General features: G+C 22.9%; 2 protein-coding genes across 2 annotated transcripts; both read right to left on the minus strand.

Annotated features, from left to right (window-relative positions):
* Nucleotides 1-118: 118 nt before the first annotated feature.
* Nucleotides 119-2,126, minus strand: LOC123267507 (acylphosphatase-2). The gene is made up of 3 exons (XM_044732177.1): nt 1,796-2,126; nt 1,512-1,638; nt 119-258 (listed from the first exon to the last, which is right to left on the minus strand). The coding sequence occupies exons 1-3, from the start codon at nt 1,866-1,868 to the stop codon at nt 144-146; spliced, it is 315 nt and encodes a 104-aa protein (XP_044588112.1). The 5' UTR covers nt 1,869-2,126; the 3' UTR covers nt 119-143.
* Nucleotides 2,127-6,663: 4,537 nt separating this feature from the next.
* On the minus strand, nt 6,664-17,228 carry LOC123267493. Its single transcript, XM_044732154.1, has 4 exons — nt 16,349-17,228; nt 13,978-14,130; nt 9,006-9,356; nt 6,664-6,837 (listed from the first exon to the last, which is right to left on the minus strand). Exons 1-4 carry the CDS (start codon nt 16,925-16,927, stop codon nt 6,682-6,684), a joined length of 1,239 nt encoding a protein of 412 aa, XP_044588089.1. The 5' UTR covers nt 16,928-17,228; the 3' UTR covers nt 6,664-6,681.
* Nucleotides 17,229-18,082: the final 854 nt, after the last annotated feature.

The following is an 18,082-nucleotide window of genomic DNA, read 5'->3' on the forward strand; positions in this document are numbered from 1 at the left end:
ACAAAGAAGAAATTGTTATAATTAATTAAAATATTTATCTATAAATATATTTAAAATCTAAAATAATAAATAAATAAATAGTAAATTAAAAAAATAATTCATGGAGTTAAAAGTAATAAAATATTAATAAATATTATTAATAATTAAAAATGTATTCCGAAATCTCGATATGATGGCCTCCGAATTGTTTCCCAGTTAGTAAATTCTGTATGATGAATTTGACATCCTGGACTTCCTACAGTTGTTAACCAATGCGCCCTGGGAATTATATTTTTATTTAATTAATTCTAAAATACTTTTTAAGTGTGGTAAAAATATAATTAGAAACAAATCGGAACAATTTATTTATATTCTAGCCGCTAGGAAAAAAAAAAAAAAAAAAAAAACACCGGGCAAATAATAAAATAATATTTAAAACAAATTACACAACTTGGCTGAGATATTAATTGTTCTTTAAATAATTATTTCAAGATCATTGCAAGATAATTAATTTATTGCAACTTCCTATTGAGTAATTGCCAGGCTGTTTATTTATAAACAATTTACAACCTTGAAGATTTAACCAAAATGTTTATTTATTTATTATCATTTTCTGCGTGACTAAACTATAAATAAATAAAATTTTGTTTTATTAAATAATGAATTTTGTTAAAATGCACTTTTTTTTTTTTAACTATTGATATTTTTAAAGATATAAGCTCGTCCTGATGTTATTCTCATTAAGAGCTTTCATTTGAGTACCGACATGCATTTTTGATATATTTGTCATATATACATATATATGATATATATAAATATAAAATATTTGAAAAATTGATGTGGGTACTCAAATGAAAGGTCTCGATGAGTATAACATCAGGATGAGCTTATATCTTTAAAAATGTCAATAGTTCTCAAAATACAAGGCCATTTCTTAATTAAAATTTATATACATATATGTATATAATATATAATTTAAAAATACAAGCTCATCTTGATGTTACACTCATCAAGAGCTTTCATTTGAGTACCCACATGCATTTTTGATATATTTTTCATATATACGTATATATAATATATATAAATATCAAAAATGTATGAAAAATTGATGTTGGTACTCAAATGAAAGGTCTCGATGACTGTAACATCAGGTTGAGCTTATATCTTTAAAAATGTCAATAGTTTTCAAAATACAAGGTCGTTTCTTAAATAAAATTCAAAGATATAAGCTCATCTTGATATTACACTTATCAAGAGCTTTCATTTGAGTATCCACATGTATTTTTGATATATTTTTCATATACACATATATAATATATATAAATATATGAAAAATTGATGTGGGTACTCAAATGAAAGGTCTCGATGAGTGTAATGTCGGGATGAGCTTATATCATGAAAAATTTCAATAGTTCTCAAGATGCAAGGTCATTTCTTAATTATGAGGTGAGAAATTTTATTTGAAAATTAAAAAAAAAAAATTTTTTTTTTAATATTTTGTTTTTTTTTTTTTTCCAGAAAAAAAAACTTACATTTGATCAACGTATGGCTTGGGTCCTTGCATTTTTCCTAAAATACTGCCGGTTTTACTATTTTTAACCCAACCGGTTATTCCAAGTGATCTGCATAAATCACGTGTGTATTTAGTAAAGTAACAACCTGAAATAAATAAAATACAACGACAGTAATTAAATCAATTTTTATTTTTTATTTTAGGAAATTAAAACAAGGATAAAAAATTAAAATAAAATAAGCAATCGTGATGATTAAAGATGACAAGAAGAATATTGGGAGATTAAATTGAAAGGAAACTTACCCTGAACTTTTCCGAATACTTCAAATTCAACTGAAGCAAGTGGTGCGTTAGCAATAGGATCGTCACTAGCCATAATTAGGTAATTATCCTCTTTATGACGGTGAAGCCTCAGAGCTTTTCCGAACTCTATTTTAACTGTATTCTATTTTTCTTTTTTTTCTAAATAATTGTTTTTTTTTTATTTTTTTTTGGGAGAGATTTTAGAGGTGAAACAAACAAATATCTTCCTGTATCTTATTATTTATTATTAAATCGAAGTAGACTCTAGTCTTAGTCTTCTTACGTGTCGATGTGTACTGATTTTGTGTCGCGAGATCTACAAACGCCCCAAATAGATTCCCCACTAGCGGTCATAGGGCCAACAGGCCATTGACGATCGATTGCCAATCAATTGTTCGTCATCCAACTTTTTTTTTATTTATTTTTATTTCATAACTTTTTTTTTATATACAAACAAAATTTGTCTAAGATATTTTTTTTTAATAATTACAAATTTTTTTTGAACAAAAATTAAGTTAAAAAAAATTGAAAATTTTTTAATAACTGAGAAATTAAATTAAACTATTAATATTGGATTATGAATAAGAAAATTTTAGCTTGATTTTTTTTAATTTATGACACTAAAGGAAATTTTTAAATAAATTTTGTAAATAATAGTGCTATTAGAATAATTAAAAATAATTTAATGAACAAATGTGACGGAATAAATATATAGAACCTGTTAGAATCAGGATATTCGGAAGGAGAAATTCAACAATATAAAGATGATTTAGTTTAATTTATAAGAGTATATTTAAAGTCAAAGAATAGCACGAGTGCTTTATTTAAAGTATTGAGATAAAAAGATACAAATTACAAGTATGTAAGTTAACAATGATCCGCACAAGTGGTCAGCACGAATGTCAGAAAGACACTAACTGTGGTTCCTTCCTTTTAGTAAGACCCATGTACTGAGGGTACAAAAGGGTCATAAAACTGACCGAGTTACTAGATTCCAGGTAACTCTATACGCATCTCCGATGCTGTATGTATCGTTGTTATATTCCAACAGAACCAACAAACTATTAAAAACTCCTACAAAAACTTTACATAAAAAATTGACTACTAAAAAATCTATAAAAGCAAAAGGCACTAATTCTTATCAAGACAGGCTGCATTCGAAAATGTTTTATCTCTAGATAGATAATTAAAAAATGACCTTGTATCTTGTGAACTATTGACATTTTCAAAAATATAAGTTTATCCCGACATTACACTCATCGAAACCTTTTATTTGAGTACCCACATCAATTTTTCATATATTTTATATATTTATATATATGTATATATGAAAAATATATGAAATTGCATGTGGGTACTCAAATGAAAGCTCTTGATAAGTGTAACATTAAAATGAGTTTATATCTTAAAAAATGTCATTAATTAGGAAAGCACATTGTATTTTGTCAACTATTGACATTTTTATATATATAAGCTCATCTCGACATTACACTGATCGAGACCTTTCATTTGAGTACCCACATCAATTTTTCATATATTTTATATATTTATATATTTTATATATTTGTATATATGAAAAATATATCAAAAATGCACGTGGGTACTCAAATGAAAGCTCTTGATAAGTGTAACACTAAAATGTGTTTATATCTTAAAAAATGTCATTAATTAGGAAATGACATTGTATTTTGTCAACTATTGACATTTTTAAATATATAAGCTCATCTCGACATTACACTGATCGAGACCTTTCATTTGAGTACCCACATCAATTTTTCATATATTTTATATATTTATATATTTTATATATTTGTATATATGAAAAATATATCAAAAATGCACGTGGGTACTCAAATGAAAGTTCTTGATGAGTGTAACATCAAAATGAGTTTATATCTTAAAAAATGTCATTAATTACGAAATGACTTTGTATTTTGTCAACTAATGATATTTTTAAAGATATAAGGTCATTCCGACGTTACACTCATCGAAACCTTTCATTTGAGTACCCACATCAATTTTTCATATATTTTATATATATGTATATATGAAAAATATATCAAAATTGCATGTGGGTACTCAAATGAAAGCTCTTGATGAGTGTAACATTAAAATGAGTTTATATCTTAAAAAATGTCAATAATTACGAAATGACTTTGTATTTTGTCAACTAATGATATTTTTAAAGATATAAGCTCATCCCGACATTACACTCTTCGAGACCTTTTATTTGAGTACCCACATCAATTTTTCATATATTTATATACATTATATATGAAAAATATATCAAAAATACATGTTGATACTCAAATGAAAGCTCTTGATGAGTGTAACATCGGGATGAGCTTATATTTTCAAAAAAGTCAATATTTAAGAAAATACAGAGCAATTTAACTAAATTCATCATTTAATAAAGTAAAATTATATTTATTCATATTTCACAAGTCACGGCAGTCACGTAGTGACTGCAAGGTTGCTAGTATTAAATTAACTATTTTCGAAAAAGAAAAAATTACTATTTCAATGAAAATTATTTTAATTATTTTATCAATTTTATAACAAATAAATCAGAAAAAAAAATTGACACGAAGAATTATAAAGAAAAACAAAAAATGCAATATTTTTTAAATAATTTTTTTGTTAAATAAAATAAAAAATTGTAAAGTAACTCTTAACTTTAATATCATAAGTTTTCAGTGTCATATTTTATTTGTAAAAAGCAGGGCACGAGGTCATTTGTTGACAATAATAATATAACTATTATATTCTAAAAAATACTTCCCTATTAATCTATTGTTAACTCATCAACAGTTAGTTGGTTAATTACTAAATAATAAACTTTAAATAATAGTCGCACAAAAAAAGTAACAGGATACACTGGGGAGAACAAGACACGAAGAAGGTTACGGCTGCATTATCTGCTAAATCATTGTCATTTACCCAAGGTTCATGAAATCAACTTAAGTTTTAGTAAATTTATCATTTTATTTTTAAGTTAAACAATTTTTTTTATTTTAATATATACACGACTCAAATTTCTATAACAATAATAAATATTTAGTGTAAATTCAGTATTATAGATTTAGATTAGCTTACGAAATGCAAAAAATCCATTTCACTTGTGACCTTGATATTTACACACACTTCTTTTATTTTTAAATAATTTAATTAAACATTTCTCAGATGATAAAGACCAATTTGTTTGAGTTTTAACCTCTTAGCCGGTATTTCTTCTTTTGGATATTAATTGTGAGTCGAAATTAAAATTTAATTAATCAAATTAAATAATAAATAGTTTATTATATTTATTATTATTAATTTTTGTCAAATAATCAAAATTGTTACATAAATAACAATCAATAAATATATGACATAATAATTATTTACAATTATTCAGCTCTCAAAAAAAAACATAACTTTAAATAATACTAAAATTGAGAAACAGCTGATAATTTTTAGAATTTTTTTTAACAAATAAATTATTTTAAAAATTGTAAATGCAATTTTTAAAAATAATTTTCTAGTTTTTCTTTTAAATAAAAATTTTTAAAAATTATTAGAAATTTTTTAAAGTATTTTTTTCAAACTTGAAGACATCATACTGAAGTTAGCCGTCAGCTGTTAATTTTTAAAATTTTAATGACAGATCAATTACAATAAAAAAATGCTTCTAAAAATTTTCACTTATAATTTTAACATGTAGAATTGTTTAGTTAATTTTTTTTTAACAATTTAATTGCTATAAAATTCTAAAAAAATTTTTATCATCTTCTGTATCATTTAATTAGCTGTCAAAAAAACATAACTTTACATAATACTAAAATTGATGACATTAAATTTAGCTGTCACTTAACAATTTTTTAAATTTTATTTAATAAATAAATTATGGCAAAAAAAAATTATTTAAAAAATGGATTTGTAAAAATTTTAATAAATTAGAAATGCAATTTTTAAAAAATAATTTTTTTGTTAAAAAAAATTTAAAAAATTGTCAAGTGACAGCTAAATTTAATGTTATCTAAAATTGAGAAACAGCTGATAATTTTTAGAATTTTTTCAACAAATAAATTATATTTAAAAGTTTAAAAAATGACACTGAAGTTAGCCGACGTCTAAAAATTTTTTATTAATTAAATTACAACTAAAAAGATATTTCTATTTCTAAAAAATTGCACTTATAGTTTTTTAAGTTTTTTATATGTGAAATTTTTTTTTTTTATTTTTAAATTAAAATTTTTTCAAAAAAAAATTTCGAACTGTCGACTAACTTCATTTTCATTTTAAAAATTATAAATGCAATTTTTTAAAAATAATTTTTTAGTTTATTTTTAAATACAAATTGTTAAAGTATTTTTTTCATACTGACAGATGTCAGCTAGCTTCAGTATCACAATTAAAAAAATTACTAGGAATTTAAATTGCGCGCTTTAATTTTTCAACCAATAAGAAACCAGAGAACACATTTTTGCGATAATTCGATACTTGGTTAATTTCACGCTTATTTTAATTTCATTTCTTTTAATTTAGAGGTTTAAGTTGAAAATTAAGTTAGCCGACATTTTTAATTTTTTGATTTTTTTAAATTATTAAATTAGAACTAAAAAATATTTTTTTTTTAATTTTACTTACAGTTTATTAAGTTTTACAAAAGTGAAAATTTTTTTATATTATTTTGTAATTATTTTTTCAACTAAAAAAAATTCTAAAAATTTTTGAATGTCGGCTAATTTAATTTTCAAAGGATCAAGTGTTACAACATAACTCAAACAAATTGGTCTTTATCACCTGAAATATATTTAATTAAGTAATTTAAGACCTGAACTATTTAAATTATAAATTTAAAAATAGTTTCTTTTTCTTTTATTTTATCAGATTTTCATTTTTAATTACCCCAGATGATCTTGGGACGAAGGTATTACTGTTGGCAAAGTTGTACAATTTAAAAGCGCTCCACTTTCTAAGTCTTTGCCATTGTTCTCGGTGAAATCACGGGGTATGCTCATTAAATTACGACGTCTTGCTTCTTTTTTTTCTCTTTCAATCTTTAAAATAAAATAATTATTATTAAATTAATTTAGCAGATATTTAAAAATTTTTTTAACAAATAGATTAAGGTAAAAGCCCCAATTATCGACAGGGTTCTAAATATTGACACCCTAAATTATTTTTAAATATATTTAATCTGTAATAAGAATATGTATATAAATTTTCATTAAATTCTAATTAATTAAAAAATTGAAAAAAATTACTCAGTTCAAAATATTAAATATTAATTATTAAAAAAAAAAAGCACCAGATCAAACCTTACGAACGTTTATTTTCTTAACAACTTTGATTAGAAAAGCATTTTTTTAAATGCTGTTTAAATTAATTTCTTCGTCTAATAATATGATCTTTTTTTTTTTTTAATTATCAATATATGAAAAATTTATAAAATTGAATAATCGAAATTAATTGTTTCCTTTATAATATTTAAATAATGGGTGTCAATAACTAGTTGATAATATTTAAGTTGAATCTCATATAGACAGCCATTTGACAGCGCTAAGACGCCTTTTTTTTTTTACTTTAACTTAAAAAATTAACTGTAAGAGTTTGAACTCTTCTGATTCAATAAATTATTTTTAAATTAATTCTTATATTTTTAAAAGTAATTAACCATTTATGGAAATTATTATTAATAAACTTTAATAAAATTGATTACTTAATAATAAGTTTCGAAAAATAAGAATAAGCAGATGATTCTAGGCATGCGCAGTATAAGTGTCAATAATTGGGGCTAAGGTATGTCAATAATTAGATCAATCAGTTTTTTAACCTGCCAATAATTGGTGTATTCGGATAATATATTTAATTATTTAAAATTAATGAGTAAATATCAGTGATTATCATTTTAAAAAAAGAAATTGATTAGTAAAAACATTACTTGAGACATTACCATAAACAAAATTCAACGATATTGATATTTGATTGCTTAAAAAAAATCAAATCATCACTTTGTCTCTAATATTGTCAATAATTGGGGCATTTACCTTATATTTAATTATCTGCAATAAGTATAACTATCATATAAATTTTTATTAAATTCTAATTGATTAAAAAATTGAAAAAAATTACTCAGTTCAAAATATTAAATATTAATTATTAAAAAAAAAAGCACCAGATCAAACCTTACGATCGTTTATTTCCTTAACAACTTTGATTAGAAAAGCATTTTTTTAAATGCTGTTTAAATTAATTTCTTCGTCTAATAATATGATCTTTTTTTTTTTTTTTAATTATCAATATATGAAAAATTTATAAAATTGAATAATGAAATTAATTGTTTCCTTTATAATATTTAAATAATGGGTGTCAATAACTAGTTGATAATTTTTAAGTTGAATCTCATATTGACAGCCATTTGACAGCGCTAAGACGCCTTTTTTTTTACTTTAACTTAAAAAATTAACTGTAAGAGTTTGAACTCTTCTGATTCAATAAATTATTTTTAAATTAATTCTTATATTTTTAAAAGTAATTAATCATTTAGGGAAATTATTATTAATAAACTTTAATAAAATTGATTACTTAATAATAAGTTTCGATAAATAAGAATAAGCAGATGATTCTAGGCATGCGCAGTATAGGTGTCAATAATTGGGGCTAAGGTATGTCAATAATTAGATCAATCAGTTTTTTAACCTGCCAATAATTGGTGTATTCGGATAATATATTTAATTATTTAAAATTAATGAGTAAATATCAGTGATTATCATTTTAAAAAAAGAAATTGATTAGTAAAAACATTAGTTGAGACATTACCATAAACAAAATTCAACGATATTGATATTTGATTGCTCAAAAAAAATCAAGTCATAACTTTGTCTCTTATAGTGTCAATAATTGGGGCTTTCTTAATATTTTTTCTTTTAAAAAAAAATTATTTTAAATTTGACCTCAAATTTTTTTTTTTATTAAAAAAAAATAAGATTATATTTTAGAAAATTTATTTTAATATTTCTTCATTGAAATTTTTTTTTTTTATATAAATTATGGAAAAAAAAATTGACTTTTAGAAATAAAAAAAAATAAAAAAATTCAATTTTATAAAAATAATTTTTTGGAAAAAATCTATTTGTTAAAAAAATTAAAAAATCATTAATTGATTGCTAACTTTAATTTTATTATTATTATTATTATTATTATTATTATTAAAAATAATAATTACCTTAAAGAATAATCTCAAATAATGACATGGAAAAATGACACACCGTCCTTCTTCTTCTTCAGCATCAATATAGACTCCACGTACCAAAATAGAGTTACTGCAATTTAGCAGTCCAAGAAAAACGAAACATCCCACGTGAGTTATCCAGCAGGAGAGCTCCGGGTCATCTGGAATAAACCACAGATCCAGCATGCTCCAGACTCCTCTCCAAACATTGACTGTTCCAATGAAGCTCAGCAGGAGAAATGCATCAGCGGCCAGGAGTCGAGGGAGTCCTTGGATTCGACTACAGGCATAGCGCATCACAGGTTGTAGACAAAATGTTATTGCTACTATCACGTACCCAATTATCTGAAAAAGCCAACTGATTTTTAATTTTTTAATTATAATATCTCTTTTAATATCGGTCATACATGATTTCATTAATTTGGAGAATGATCGGAAGTGATTGTGGCTTTTTAAATTTAATCAATAAAATTTTAGATTATAAGATCTAGACATTGATCTTGATATTAATTTTTGGACGATTAAATTTAAAGGTCATCATTTAATCAACCGATTATGGAGATTATTTTATTACAAGTGTATAAAAGGAATTTTTTATTTAAACTTCCCGCTAAGAACATTTATAATTTTTTCAGTTTGGGGAATTTTTGATTTTATCAAAAATTGACATTCAGCAAAAATTTATTTAAAAGAAAGAGTATTATTAGCACAAGAAATTAATTTTAAATAATTTTATTTCTTAGATGAAAAAATGAAATTTTTTTAGAGTAAATTTCTTGTTGAAAAAAATTTTTTTTAATTTATTTTAATAACAAAATAATTTATTATTAGCAACCAAATAAATAAAATTTTGGTTTATTAAATAATGAATTTTGTAAAATTGCACTGTACTTTTTTAACTATTGACATTTTTAAAGATATAAGCTCATCCCGATGTTACACTCATCAAGAGCTTTTATTTGAGTACCCACATGCATTTTTGATATATTTGTCATATATACATATATATAATATATATAAATATATGAAAAATTGATGTGGGTACTCAAATGAAAGGTTTTGATGAGTGTAACATCGGGATGAGCTTATATCTTTAAAAATGTCAATATTTTAGAAAGTACAGTGCAATTTAATAAAATTGATTATTTAATAAAGCAAGGTTGCTAGTAACCTTTAATGTTATAAAATGTATTTAAGCTGCATTCAAAAATACTCTAACTACAGCTACATAATAGAGAAATATGATCTTGTATCTCGTGAACTATTGACATTTTTAAAGATATAAGCTCATTCTGACCATACACTCATCAAGAACTTCAATTTGAGTACCCACATGAATTTTTCATATATTTATATATTTCACAAATACAATGTATATAAAATATATAAAAAATGCCATGTGGGTACTTAAATGAAAAGTCTCGATGAGTGTAACATCGAAATGAGTTTATATCTTAAAAAATGTCAATAAATAAGAAATGACCTTGTATTTTGTAAACTATGTACATTTTTAAAGATATAAGCTCACCCCGACATTACACTCATCGAGACCTTTCATTAGAGTACCCACATCAATTTTTCATATATTTCTTATATTTATATATTTCACAAATACCATTTATATAAAATATATAAAAAATTCCATGTAGGTACTTAAATGAAAGGTCTCGATGAGTGTAACATCGAAATGAGTTTATATCTTAAAAAATGTCAATAATTAAGAAATTATCTTGTATCTTGTGAACTCATGATATTTTTAAAGATATAAGCTCATTCTGATCATACACTCATCAAGACCTTTCATTTGAGTACCCACATCAATTTTTTATATATTTATATATATATTGATATATATTAAATATATGTATATATAAAAAATATATCAAAAACGCATATGGGTACTCAAATGAAAGCTCTTGATGAGTGTAACATCAGGATGAGCTTATATCTTCAAAATATATAATATATATATGTATATATAAAAAATATATGAAAAATTGATGTGGGTACTCAAATGAAAGGTCTTGATGAATATAACATCAGGATGAGCTTATACCTTTAAAAATGTCAATAGTTCACAAGATACAAGGTCATTTCTTAATTATCTATCTAAAAATAGAGCATTTTTGAATGCAGCCTAAATACTTATAATAATAAATTGACTATTAGTGAGAATAATATGAAACCTTGAAAGGGCACAAATTCAACTTAGAACCTTTCTAATGTTACCAAATTTTACTCTAAAAACCCAATTTATCGTATAAATACTGGCCACAAAATTTCGTTTATTCTCTTAATAATACAGATTACACTTCTCATTTTTTTTTAAATAATTTTTTTTCTCACAAAAATAAATAATTTTTCATAGTTTTTTTGAGCTCAAAAATCTATAAAATTAGTTATATTATCGACTGCTTCAACCCGAACTTAGCAGTAAGTTTTAGGGATGACCCGCAGGGTAAACTGTCCAGATTTTTTTTTGATTAAACCTTGAAGACATTGACGGACACTCGGTCAAGTGCACTGGATCAAGTTCAATGCGTCCATTAATAAAGTTAATAGTTCTATAGACTAATGGGTAAATACATAACAAGAAAGAGACTACAGAGTTGTCGCGGATAAAGAGGAGGATGAAGTGGAGGAGGATGATGATAATACAAGAATCCTACCGCTGAATTAACCTACTTAAATCATCTCTATTACTTAATCGTCTCTAAACCTTGCTTTTATAGATTCAAGTCATCTGTTTTACTCTTTACTCTAAATATAACAATCTAATTAATAATTAATATTTAAAAAAAAAATAATATCTTCACTCAAAAATATTTAAAAAATATCAAACAAATTTTTACAAAATAATTAATTAAAAAAAAAATAATTTTTTAATTTTGCTTAGTAATTAAATTTAACGCAAAAAAGTATTTTTTTAATACAGAAAATTTATAACCCTATCCGGAAGAATCTATTAAAATACTCTCAGAGTTATTTTCTGGCACGTGGGTGTCTTCCGGTTGGTATTATCGTACATAAAGCGTCACGTGTCTATTTAACGCTTCAAAAATAAATGAAATTATAATTTTAATCCAAAGATTTTTTCTTATTTATTTTTTTTTAATTTTATTTTGTTTATAAAAAAATAAAAAATACTTTGTGGTCTTTCTATGACCTAGTACAAACAATATTTAACTGACCATTGGGAGTAAAATAATATACGGGTCAGTACGTGCCTTTACAATTGTTTGATTGGAGAATATTCAATTATATAATCGATTCTTTAGTCACTTACTCATAAAATCATTCAAATAAATAATATGTATTTTCTTTTTTTAAATATTCTATTATTGAGAAATAAAGAAGTTTTTTTGAAATTCAAAATTTGACAGAGAAATTTTTATGAAAATTTGTTATGTATAAAAATCAAAAATTAATTTATTTTTTAATTTTTTTAATGAAGTAAAAAATTTGTTAAAATTAAAAAAATAATTATTTTAGTTGAAGGTAATTTTGAGAAATTTAAATAAAATTTCTTATATTTTTTATCAATATTTTACATCTGAATAATTTTCATAAAATTGAAAAAATTTTGAATTTTTTAAGTAAAAAATTATGAAATTAATTTAAAAAATCAGCAAAATTAAATAAATAACAATTTAAATTGAAGATAATTATGTGAAATTTTATCAAAATTTTACATCTGAAAAATTATTTTTATAAAATTGAAAAAATTTTGAATTTTTTAAGTAAAAAATTTAAAAAATTACGGAATTAATTTTTAAAAAATCAGCAAAATTGGATGAATAATAATTTAAATTGAAGATATTTATGGAAAATTTTATCAAAATTTTAAATCTAAAAAATTGTTTTCATAAAATTGAAAAAATTTTGAATTTTTTAAGTTACGAAATTAATTTAAAAAACTAAAATTAGACAAATAGGATTTGAAATTGAAGATATTTATGTGAAATTTTATCAAAATTTTACATCCAAACAATTTTTTTCCTAAAATTGAAAAAATTTGGAATTTTTTAAGTGATAAATTTGAAAAATTACGGAATTAATTAAAAAAATCATCAAAATTAAATAAATAGTATTTAAAATTGAAGATATTAATTTGTAATTTTTCAGATGTAAAATTTTGATAAAATTGAAAAAATTTTGAATTTTTTAAAAATACAAAAACATTCTTTAATTATTGAATTAATTTAAAAAAACAAAATTAGACAACTAGTATTTTAAATTGAAGATATTAATGTAAAATTTTATCAAAATTTTACATCTGAAAAATTATTTTCATCAAAATTGAAAAAGTTTACAATTTTTTGAAAATAAAAAAAATTTTTCAAAATCACAGAATTTATTTTAAAAAATCATTAAAATAAGACAGATAATAAATTAAATTGAAGAAAATTATGTAAAATTTAAGATTAACTTTATAAATTTTATTAATATTTTACATTTAGAAAATTATTTTCACAAAATTGAAAAAATTCAAAATTTTTTAAAACAGAAAAAAAAATTTAAAAACACCCACAACTCGTAAACTAACCAGCCGATTTAGCTCATATTCAAACTGTATCTTAGCATTGATTCATAAAATAAGTCCTTAAAATTTCGTAAAGATCGGTTAAGAATTTTTTATGTAATCCTGCTAACATCCTCTAAATTAAAATACATAAAAGTTTTGAAGTTAGTCATAGGCTAAAACTCTCAAAAAACGGGCCACGATTTTTTATTGGTGGAAATTAAGGAGCGCTTTTTAAATTTCTAGTATTACAAAAATGCAATTTTTCTCTTATCTCGAAAAATAAAAATTATAATAAAATTTTCTTTAGATTTCTACATGAAAAAAAATTCTTAGTTTTAGTAAATTTAACTTAAAAAAAAATTCTTGAAAATTTCCTTTTTTTTTTTAGAGTAAATTTCAAAATAAATCTTTCTAAAAAAGAAGAAATAAAAAAAAAATTACCAGTGAACAAATGGATGAATATTCCCGATTATCCGGGAATAAATGTAAGTCTAAAAGAACCCAAATTCCTCTCCAAACAAAAACAACAAGTGTCCCAACGATTCCAACGCTGAACAGGCAATCCAAGACATACAGAATCCAATCTCTGGTATTCTGCAATTATAAAAAAAAAACCCATGTAATTATTTGTTTATATTATGTATATTATATATATAAATTTTAAATAATGGATAATTAAAAATACTGATTAGATAAAGATTTATTTAAACGCCGGTTGACAATAAGATTAACGATATAAAATGTTTAATATAAACATGATAAATTTGACTAAAGTCGAACGAACAACATCAATTTTGATATAATAATAAATTACAATAAGATACTACGATTGATATTGATACACGGTATCAATATTTTTGTTTTCATTAATTTACATTGAGATTAATAATCAATTTTTTTTTCTCTTGCGAAAAATTTTATATCTAAGGTAAAAGCCCCAATATATGATCATGTACCAGTATATGATCACTCAATGTATTTGTATACTTATATTTGTGAATATAGATATACAAATACATGGAGTGATCATATACTGGTACATGATCATATATTGGGGCTTTTACCTTATATTATTAAGAGAATAAGCTAAATTTTGTGGCCAGTGTTATATTTATATTTATATGATAAAATGGGTTTTTATGGTTAAATTTGGTATCATCAGAAAGGTCTTGACCTGGAGTTGTGCCTTTTTATGGTTTCATATTATTTTCACTAATAGTCAATTTATAATGATAAGTATTTAGGCTGCATTCGAAAATGCTCGATCTCTAGATACATAATTAAGAAATGACCTTGTATCTCGTGAACTATTGACATTTTTAAAGATATAAGCTTATCCCGATGTTACACTCATCGAGACCTTTCATTTGAGTACCTACATCAATTTTTCATATATTTTATATATTTATATATATGTAAATATATGTAAATATGAGAAATATATCAAAAATGCATGTGGGTACTCAAATAAAAGCTCTTGATGAGTGTAGCATCGAGATGAGGTTATATCTTTAAAAATGTCAATACTTAAGAAAGTACAGTATAATTTACGAAATTCATTATTTAATAAAGCAAAGTTTCTAGTAACCTTTGATGTAACAAGCAGTAAACCAGAGTTTTAGTCACGGTACATAAGACGACATGATACTTTAAGTTTAAGTACATATAAATTAGATTTGAAAAAATTTATTTAGGTTGCATTTAAAAATTCTCTATCTATAGATACATAATTAAGAAATGGCATTGTGTTTTGTGAACTATTGACATTTTTAAAGATATAAGCTCATCCCGATGTTACACTCATCAAGACCTTTCATTTGAGTACCCACATCAATTTTTCATATATTTTATATATTTATATATATATATATATATATATATATATATATATATATATATATATATATATATATATATATATAGCATATATATATATATATATATATATATATATATATATATATATATATGAAAAATATTTATAAAATGCATATGAGTACTCAAATGAAAGCTCTTGATGAGTGTTACATCGGGATGAGCTTATTTTATATCTTTAAAATATATATTATATATATATATATATATATATATATATATATATATATATATATATATATATATATGTATATAAATTTTAATTAAGAAATGACCTTGTATTTTGAGAACTATTGACATTTTTTAAGATATAAGCTCATCCCGAAGTTACATTCATCAAGACCTTTTATTTGAGTACCCACACGAATTTTTCATATATTTATATATATTATATATCTTATATATATGTATATATGAAAAATATATCAAAAATGCATGTAGGTACTCAAATGAAAGCTCTTGATGAGTGTAACATCAGATTGAGCTTATATCTTAAAAAATTTAAATAATTAAGAAATGACCTTGTATTTTGTGAACTATTGACATTTTTAAAGATATAAGCTCATCTTGATGTTAGAATCATCAAGAGCTTTCATTTGAGTACCCACATCAATTTTTCATATATTTTATATATTTATATATTATATATATGTATATAAAAAAAATATATCAAAAATGCATGTGGGTACTCAAATGAAAGCTCTTGATGATTCTAACATCAAGATGAGCTTATATCTTTAAAATATATATTATATATATGTATATATGAAAAATATACCAAAAATGCATGTGGGTACTCAAATGAAAGCTCTTGATGATTCTAACATCAAGATGAGCTTGTATTTTTAAAACCGTGAATATTTAATAAAATACAGTGCAATTTAACAAGAGTCATTATTTAATAAAGCAAAATTTTATTTATTTTCAGGAGACTTACATCGATTCTGAACATGGTCGGTACTTCAAAGTACCCTGGATGAGAATCAAGACTGAGCGAAAACGGCGGAGCCGAAATATTTCTAATTCCTTTCATGAACCCGAGCGCAACAAGTGCAAAAACAGTTGTTGCAATTACAGTATTAGGATTCTGTTCGGTGTACAGATGCAAAACATGCCAGCCTCCTCGCCAAGCATTGACACAACAAAACCCGAAGATTGCCGTGTAGATCCGAGACCCGAAGTAGTAAAGAAGACGATGCTTGTCCGGGTGCAAAAAATCATTGAGAAAATGCTGAATTACGTTGAAGAAAAATAGCCCGCCGTACCCGACTATTGTCGAGGTTGCGTTGCTCCAGAACGGGTCCTCAGGGTAAATATAAAAATCACTTAAGCTCCAGGTTCCTCGCCAGTAACCTACTACCGCTGGCGCCGCGACAAATGCCGAAAAAATGGCGTCTAGAATAGTTAGAACTGTGTAATGGACATTGTACCGGGTGGCAGGACGGTCCCGGGTCACTGATGATGCTACTCCGGTTGTTCGTAGTTCTACCATTCTCCAGTCTTGATCAATATTCATTTCCCAATTTTATTTTTATCGCAATTTTTAGCTTTGATTTATTTCTTTTTTAATTATTACAACAATTCCATAGTTGGGTTTTTTCGTATTTAAAACTCGGCAATTTTTATCTCGATTTTGAAATTGAGACGAGCAATTTAGATATCATTTTTTATTGTCTTCTTGGTAGAGGATTAAGTTATTTCGGTAAGCCGGTTGTTTAGACATTTGAATTTATTTGTTTATTTTTTTTTTTTTTCACTCAAATTTGCCGGAACATTATTACACTTTTGTAATTTTTTATTTACACTTTTTTTATTTATTATTACTGGAATATTTTTATTGATAATTTTTTCAAGTACTTTTTTAATTAAAAATTTAAAAAGGTTATCTTAGACTTTAATTAAATTTTTATTTATTTTTTTTTTAATAAACAATTTTTTTTTAATAAAAAAATTTTTTTTTATAATTTTTAACTCTTATTTAAAATTTAAAATTTTTGATAAAAATTATCTTATTTTTTAATGAAAAAAATTATTTTTTTTTTAATAAAAAATTTTTTTTTTAATAAAAACAAATTTTTTTTCAATAAAAAAAATTTTTTATACTTTTGAACTATTGTTTAAAATTTTTAATAGAAATTAAAATTTATCTTATATTTTTTAATGAAAAAAAAATATTTTTTTTTAATAAAAAAAATTTGTTTTATTCTTTTTAACTTTTATTTAAAATTTAAAATTTTTTGGTAAAAATTTAAAATTATCTTTTATTTTTTAATGAAGAAACATTTTTTTTTTAATAAACAATGTTTTTTTTTTAATAAAAAAATTGTTTTTTAATTAACAATTTTTTTTTAAATAAAAATAAATTTTTTTTTATGAAAAAAATTTTTTTTTTATACTTTTTAAATTTTATTTAAAATTTTAAATTTTTGATGAAAATTAAATTTATTTTTTAATAAACAATTTTTTTTAGTAAAAAAAAAATTTTTTTATACTTTTTAGCTTTTATTTAAATTTTTAATTTTTGATGAAAATTAAATTTATTTTTTTTAATAAACAATTTTTTTTTAATAGAAAAAATTTTTTTTCAATAAAAAAAATTTTTTTTTTATACTTTTTAACTTTTATTTAAAATTTAAAATTTTTGATAAAAATGAAAATTTATCTTATATTT

The sequence above is a fragment of the Cotesia glomerata genome, linkage group LG6 (assembly GCF_020080835.1).
Source record: "Cotesia glomerata isolate CgM1 linkage group LG6, MPM_Cglom_v2.3, whole genome shotgun sequence".
Taxonomy (NCBI): domain Eukaryota; kingdom Metazoa; phylum Arthropoda; class Insecta; order Hymenoptera; family Braconidae; genus Cotesia; species Cotesia glomerata.